The 7,811-nt window shown below is 38.9% G+C and overlaps 1 protein-coding gene and 1 pseudogene across 3 annotated transcripts; both read right to left on the minus strand.

Moving 5' to 3' along the window:
* Positions 1-369: 369 nt before the first annotated feature.
* Positions 370-2,118, minus strand: LOC137742862 (cytochrome P450 736A117-like; annotated as a pseudogene).
* Positions 2,119-3,941: 1,823 nt separating this feature from the next.
* On the minus strand, positions 3,942-7,132 carry LOC137742151 (scarecrow-like protein 21). 3 transcript variants are annotated; one of them, XM_068481920.1, is made up of 3 exons: positions 6,999-7,132; positions 6,777-6,864; positions 3,942-6,109 (listed from the first exon to the last, which is right to left on the minus strand). In XM_068481920.1, exon 3 carries the CDS (start codon positions 5,969-5,971, stop codon positions 4,220-4,222), a length of 1,752 nt encoding a protein of 583 aa, XP_068338021.1. In that variant the 5' UTR covers positions 5,972-6,109; positions 6,777-6,864; positions 6,999-7,132; the 3' UTR covers positions 3,942-4,219. The 3 variants fall into 3 exon arrangements, with proteins under 3 accessions (XP_068338021.1, XP_068338019.1, XP_068338020.1); XM_068481918.1 differs by lacking the exon at positions 6,777-6,864; XM_068481919.1 differs by lacking the exon at positions 6,999-7,132 and having other exon boundaries at positions 6,777-6,992.
* Positions 7,133-7,811: the final 679 nt, after the last annotated feature.

A 7,811-nucleotide genomic window follows, 5' to 3' on the forward strand; every position in this document is an offset into this window, starting at 1 on the left:
ATACAAATTATTCATATTAATTCCTATTGAAAAAAAAATTTATTTGAGCCGTTTATACAACTATGTTCTCTTACAAGTATTTTTAAGTGTTTTTATCAAACTAATCATTTTTTTTAGTCAAATCAACATTAAACAAAATTTAATTAGAAACTAATCACTGTTTACATCTAGGAAATTGTATTGACTTAAATTTATGATATATGTATCACAAGTCACGTTTATCAGGGATCCAAATTTTGTATGAGTTTGATGCCATACCATGATTAAAACACATATAGCTACATTCATAATTTCTAGGAGAAAGGGAATCCCTCATAAGCAATCCCCAATATTTTTCAACATATCCAGCTCCTAAATATGTATATATATTCAACCATAGTACGGAATCGCAACTGCTTTAAGTGGGTACTTGCTATGTATGGTTGAACCAGTAGATTCAGTCATGTCTACGTGCTCTTCTACTGTTGCACCACCAGGAAATTCCCAGTCGAACTTGGGCACTAAATTCGCCAAAGCAATTTCTTTGATAGCCAAGGCATACTGAACTCCTGGGCATCCACGTCTGCCAGCCCCAAATGGAATGAATTGGAACTCATTTGCTTTATAATCTATGGCTTTATCCAAGAACCTTTCTGGCTCATACTCATCTGGTTTGTCGTACGAATTGGGATCTCTTCCAATTTTTCAAGCATTCACCATAACTTGTGTGTTGGCCTTAATGTCATAGCCGTTTACTTTCGCATCTTTAACATCCTAGGCAACAGCAGCGGAACCGGAGGGTGTAGGCGAAGAGTCTCCTGGATCACTGCTTTCAAGTAATGCATTTCGACCAAATCATCCTCCATAATTATGTCTGTTTTGTTGCAGATTATTTTCCTTACCTCGTTCTGCAATTTTTTCATGCCATTGGATTTCTTACAAGCTCAAACATCGCCCACTCTAGGACTGTGGATGTGGTATCAGTGCCCGCAGCAAACATGTCCTATAAGAGTATATCAATAAAAGTAAATAATTCCTCTAACATAGCTAGCTAATATGACTAATTACATACTACTGCCTGTCAGGATTTCATGTGCCTATTCGAAAAATGAAAATATATGATCAAATCCAATTACGAATGTTTTTTGTTTGATAGCACGAATTTTTAATTCCAATGTGACATGACCGCATAAAAATTAATTATACAGCAACATAAGGATAAGACTGAGTAAGAGAGAATGTTAAATATAATACCAAGACGGTAGCCTTTATGGTAACTCGATCAATCGATAGACCTGCAGCCACGTTTTCTTTCTGAACTGAAAGCAAAACGTCCACAAAGTCCTTTTCATCCTCGCTCTTGATTTGACCATCATCCATGTGCTCTTGCACAACTGTATCTAAAAACTTGTCGAACCGTTTATAGCCAGATTGTGTAGTTCAGCGTCCAAACCATTGAGACGTGTGAACCAAGCAAGCCATGGAATATAGTCTCCAATATTCACACGTCCAATTAACTCTGTCAGATCCATGGAAATCTCTTTAAACAGCCACCCTGCTTCGTCATCATTGTTGTACTTCCTCCCCACAGCCACTCTACAAATAACATCTCGAATAAGCGCCCCAAATAGTTCAGTTAAATCCACGACTGATGTTGAGGAGGAGGAGGAGGAGCCCTAGGACTTAAATACCACCACACTATTTCTGGTGTAGCCGATGTGGGATCATAACATTATACCACCCTTCAGAAGACCCGACACTCACAACGGCTCTTACTCTTGTGGCTTTCACTTTTAACGGCGGCGCACCCTTGGGTCATCCGGTTAAGGTAGCCTTTTCCAGGTCACCCCCTCCTCAGCGTCAGGAACCTAGTTTTGATACCAATGTTAGGTACTCAAGCCCAAGGAAGAGCCCAACCTAAAAGTTTCGCTCTTTTCGTAGGGTGAGAGAATAGGAAACCAAATCCATGATGAACGACATACTTAATCAGTGCTCCTCCTCCTCCTCCTCCTCAACATCAGTCGTGGATTTAACTGAACTATTTGGGGCGCTTATTCGAGATGTTATTTGTAGAGTGGCTATGGGGAGGAAGTACAACGATGATGATGAAGCAGGGATGCTGTTTAAAGAGATTTCCATGGATATCAGAGTTAATTGTATTACTTTTTTCTCCTCTTTTTATTTATTATATGTGAGAAGACTTCACAAGTGGCTTGTCAAATAATAAAAAAAAAAAAATCTTTAGAAATTTAGAGGAGTAGCGACAGTCCATTGCAAAAGGCTTTGTGGACATTGAGCCTAATTCTTGATAGGTATCAGATCTAAAGTCAGCTCTAAAGGGTACAATAATTTAAGGGTAATTTGATACTGGCGAAAGGAAATTAGGCAAGAGCACTAACAAAAGGGAAATATGGTGTTTATGTTCAAGTTAATGGGTTTGAAGAGAAGAATTTTGTGCATTCATCCATATCATTTTTCTAATGTGCTTTAACTACATAAAAATAATATACTCATGATTATATATATTAAGGTATAATGTCCCTACTGATCTTTATACTCACCCTAATTAAATTGGTGCAGGTTCGGAACCAAAGAATTAAGTCTTGTGTTAGAGATGATACTTACTGTATGCTATGTGTAAATATAAATAAAATAAAGATCTTGGTAGTGTTTGTTCTTTGTTTGAATAAGGAACAAGAAGCTTTATGTAACTTTATTTAAAGTATGCTTTGTAAAACTTGTTTGGTGAATAAATGTGAATTATGTTTGAACAGGTTTGATAAATGTGCAGAAAGTATTATATTAGTAATTTGAAGAGTTATCTTGACATATGTCTCCGACAGTGATTTGTGATTCAAGTTTAAGAAGAAACGGCTTTTTACATGAGTAAGAAAGAAACTCTTTGGCAGCTAATATATTATACTAATGGTATCACCACTGTAATAAATGATTTCTGTGTCCAATTCGTACACGGCAGGAAAAAAAATTCAGAAATCAACAAGACCAAGTAATTTAAATAGAGTTATGTTATTTAGAGACGTAATATTAGCACACTTGCCGAAACAATTTTTTATACAAGTGAATCCTATGTTAGTTAAACTTATACTTTCGTTTTTGTACACGCACATTGAACGTTACCGATGATGCTCGTTGATACTTCTGTTCTTTTCTTTTTTTTTCTTTTTTTTTTTTTTTTTTTGTATTTTTTTTGGACTACATCGATATTTTTACACTAAAATGAGAGGAGTTTGACTAAGCCACATAATAGACAGCCAAATTTGGTGTCGAATTCGTCATCTACAAGATTCAAACCTAAAATCTCTCACTTCTAAACGAAGAGGAATTCTACCAAACAGTAGTACTGAGTGGCACACTAACACTATACAAGAATTTCCCAACCATTAGCTAGGTCTCCTGCATTATTATGAAGATAATTACCTCTATACATATAGCTCCTTCATACGTTATTGGATTTGAGGTTCGTGTTAAAAGTAGTATAAAAAAAATTATTATGAACACTCTTTCGTTATATTTCGGAGAAATGATTTTTACACCCCAATTATCCCTGGGGGTTCGCATTCTTTTTTTTTTTTTTTTTCCCTCTAATACATGTGTTGAATAAAATATTATTAACTGAAAGACTTTTGCATGGTAGCCGAGAAGAAAGACGTTTGCGTGGCGGCCGAGACAAAAGAAGTTCCCCGGCATATCAAAAGATATATTAATTTTTGTTACTAAATCAAGTCAATAACATATACGTATAAAGTATAAGCATCATTGTTGCATTAACATAATCTTCCAGTTAGAGAAAGAAGGCATGTTGCTTCTGGTATTGGATATTGAATATTGATCGCTAAATGAAGCAATGACGAAAGACTCTTGTATTTCGTCATTGCTTCATGGCAAACACCAAAGTGAAAGAAATACTTTGTAAAAGCAAAAAATATAGTGACAAAAAGATCAAGTAAAAGAAACCCTACATTATAATTACATACAACTCTATCAGAGATAGCAAAGGATAGATGAACAGAATCATGTATACATAGCGGTAACACGTTCGGTGGTAGGGAAACACATTCTGCAGCGGCATACAAATGCCGGCCATCCTAAGAACAACAGTGATCAAAAGCGTTCCATTGAATGAAACTATAGGGCTGCGTGCTATGCATCATGAATCTATTAAAAGAAAAATACAAGCTGGTAAATTCTACTGCTACCTCTGTATCTTTATTTTCTATACTCAGTGCCAGGCAGAAGCCGATACTAAGTTCCTGTCCTTCCATCCCAAGAGCATAGCGCCGTCCCTCTCCACCAGTGTATAATGCTCCGAGTAACACCTCAGTAGACTCCTAATGACAGAGTTTACATATGAGCTCAACGGGTATTGCCGAAACCCTGCCATTGTCAACCTGGACTTCCACTTGCCAATGAGCTCGTGGCGTTCCACCCTCTCCTTCCCCTCGCAAGCAATGACATTCACAATATCTCTCGCCAAGCAATGCTGCTCCACATTGATTCTCTCCTTGCTGCTCCTTGGCAGGGCCACGTCAATAGACTCGAACATCGCCATGTAGTATTCAAGAGCTTCCACAAACCTATTGAAGAAAGGGGTTGTGTTTGTGTTTGATTCTTGCTCCACCAAAGTGGTTACCTTTGGATTCAGAGACCTCACTGTTCTCAGCAGCCCATCCCTTGGATTGTTCTCATCAACGCTCTCATCTGGTGTGTGATGAAGCTGCAGAGGGAAGTTCACAGCAAGAGCCTCTCCGGGCCTGACATCAAGCATGTCCCGCGTGACATTGGGTGAGAATACTGGAACTCCATGAAATTCAACTGGGATGTTAAATTTGTCAGAGATGGCTTTCAACCGTCTCCCTACTGCCTCCAACCCATCACCACGGGCATGTTTAGAACGAGGATCATCAATACCTGTAATTCGTACATGGGGAGCCCCACCGGGTCTTGCTGCAAGTGCTTGAAGGAGAGTGACCCACTGACTTCCCTGGGCAATCTGGAAGTCTATAATGTGGATGCGGTCCTCATTTCTGCATGCCTCAGCAATGGCCCCATTGGCTGCCATGTAACCAAACTTTAAGTATGGGCATATCTCAAACAGAATCTGCATGTAGGACAGCAATTCGTTGCTCTCAGGCTCTCTACACCTAAGGGCATGGTAAATATTGGCACCCGATATCTCCTTCCTTGCTATCAGCCCTTCTACCAAGTAAGCTCCAAGTCGCTGGATTGGTTCTCCACTGATAGACACAGCTCCTCTAGCCTTTTCAATCAACTTTTCAAAACCATCCATGTCGTTGTTGGAGAGAGCTCCAGCACATGCAATCAGCAATTGCTTCAGATTACCTGCTGGCAAACCCTTTAGAGATGCATCATCTATCACTTTATGACGTTTCTCAATCTGAACTTCACCCAACTGCCTTTGCCTAGAAACAAAGGATGTCTGGCGTTGAACTGGTTGTGAAACCTGGTGCTCCTGGATCCATGACATGGACCTCTGCATCTGCCTTCTGCTACTTTCTCCAATATAAGTGTTTGGTGTGGTGACTGCTTCTTCCTCGTCATCAGGCCCCATTAAAGCACTCTCCAATTCTTGCAAAGTTTGTTTTATATTCTGGTTACTATTTGCATCCTTTAAGGCAGAAGTGCTACCAGAATAGACCTGCAGACCGTCTCGACTACAGTCCACCGAAGGGCTTAATCTTAACTGATGGACGTAACTGTTTGTTTCAAATGAAGAGGTACAGGAGGGGGTGACTCCTGAGAGATTCTCGGAGGAGCTGCGCTCCTCCTGACTGTCGCTCAGTGTCGTAAGAGAGTCGGAATCAAAGTGAGTCAAAAAGGGTGAATTTGGTGAGTTGCTACTATCAAATTTCAATGACCCAAGTAACCTTTTCCGTAAAGATGGAACAGTGGGAAGTGGAGCTGTATATGAGAATCCTGCACCAGTCGCACCAAATCCAAAATGCTGGTCCATGCTACGAGATTGGCATCAGCTATTCCATGTGAAGAAATCCGACCGCACAGCTTATCAACTAGAATAGGGTCAAGCTTTGTGCTTTCCCCAGAAACACTCTTGGCAACCCTTGTGAACTTTCAAGATAACAGAATAAACCTGCAATATTGATACAGAAAAAGGCCCATTAACTAGAGATTCTGAGGGAAAAATTGCAGATAACCGAACCTTGAAAAGCAGAAATTATAACCAACCCACAATCTTTCTTTGCCTCAATGTTTTATCGAATCAATAAACATCGAGAAAAGTTTTAAATCTTAAACGAACTTAAATCAGAATAAAGAGTACTTGAGCTACCCTTTGGAAGCATAGGAAGCAACGAAATGGGCCGCTTCGATCGATAGAATGGAATATTACTTCAGCAAGTGATATCTCGTCTAAGAAGTCCAAGTCTTCCTACCCTTCGACAAAAAGAATCCCAAAGAAGGCAAAGGCCTCTAATTTTCCTAAAGCATCACTAGTCCTTCTATCGATTGGTTAGTCAGGAACAGATAACCAAATGGAGATTGATTCAAACTGGCCGAGACTAATCGGTCTCATCAATCGAAAAACAGAAGATCAATTGACCCGACACCAGGAGAACACAGTTTATAAAATTATACAATTGACAAACTATGTTAAGGTATACAATTTATAAAATTTAACTTCCATGTGAATCAATTAGGAGTAATTTTCCATTTGGGACCAAAAAACCAATATCAAAAACAGTTGAACGATTTTACAAAACCCAACACTTCAATTCACAAAACGCTCCAAACCCACTCACCCTCTGTTTGTTTCCCGAGAAAGTGATAGAAAACAGAAGAAAATTAGAAAATCCCAGGATTTCCTCGCTCTATGCGCCACCAATCAACCTACACGCTCCAATCAAAGAAGCCCAATACGAGCTACAACCTCAGATTTTCCCTTTTAGCAAAAAATTATACCTAAACAAATCAATTCAAACATATACATATCTACGAGCAAGCTAATTTGTACGAACAAATACCTGTATTTTCTCTTCTGGGCCTTCTGGGTCGTCTGGGTCGTCTGGGTCTTTAGCTTAGACAGCAAGTTTTGGTAGTGGGTAAGCTCTGGTTCGGTACATGAATCAGTTTCGGTCAAGTTGTGGGAGCTCTGAATTCGCTGAGTTTTCTAAAGTAGCAAATGCTAGGCTTCCAAGGTATATATAGCAGAGAGAGCGAGGAGAGAGAAAGAGAGGGGGTTTGACTCTTTGACGGCGAGTTTGTACGGAAGTAACGGTGACGTAAACAGTGCTGTGTAAAATACTGAATTACTTGAATGACGATCATCTTTTAATTCTTTTTGTACAGATTCTGAATATTCTTAAATTATATTAGTTCATCGTACATTGTTCGATTAGAAATTATTTTAAATTAAATATAAATAGTGTTTGACGAAAACTGACTGTATGATATACAATGAACGAACACGATTTAAACATCTCCATGACCCTTGTAGAGAGAATTTGGAAAAAATACTCTAGTAAATTACATAAGTGATGATGTCATAGTAAACGGAGAGAAAGGGGTGAGGCGTTAGCGCCGACCACACGTTCCAGTGTTTGAACAACAGAACATTCCTAGCTTTGGGTTCGTTGAAAAAGTCATGGGGTGGTCAATACGCGCTTCTTCCCAGCAAGTGGACGCTCTGGACATGTTGGTAAAAGGAAATGATGATATGATTGAAAGTTCGGAATTTCCTAGCATGTACCGGTATATATAAAATTTTGGATTAGGATTATCTTCCTTTTTTTTCTTTTTTTTTTCCTTTTCTTTATTTTTTTAATTATTTGAACAGT

The sequence above is a fragment of the Pyrus communis genome, chromosome 8 (assembly GCF_963583255.1).
Source record: "Pyrus communis chromosome 8, drPyrComm1.1, whole genome shotgun sequence".
NCBI classification, from domain to species: Eukaryota; Viridiplantae; Streptophyta; class Magnoliopsida; order Rosales; family Rosaceae; genus Pyrus; species Pyrus communis.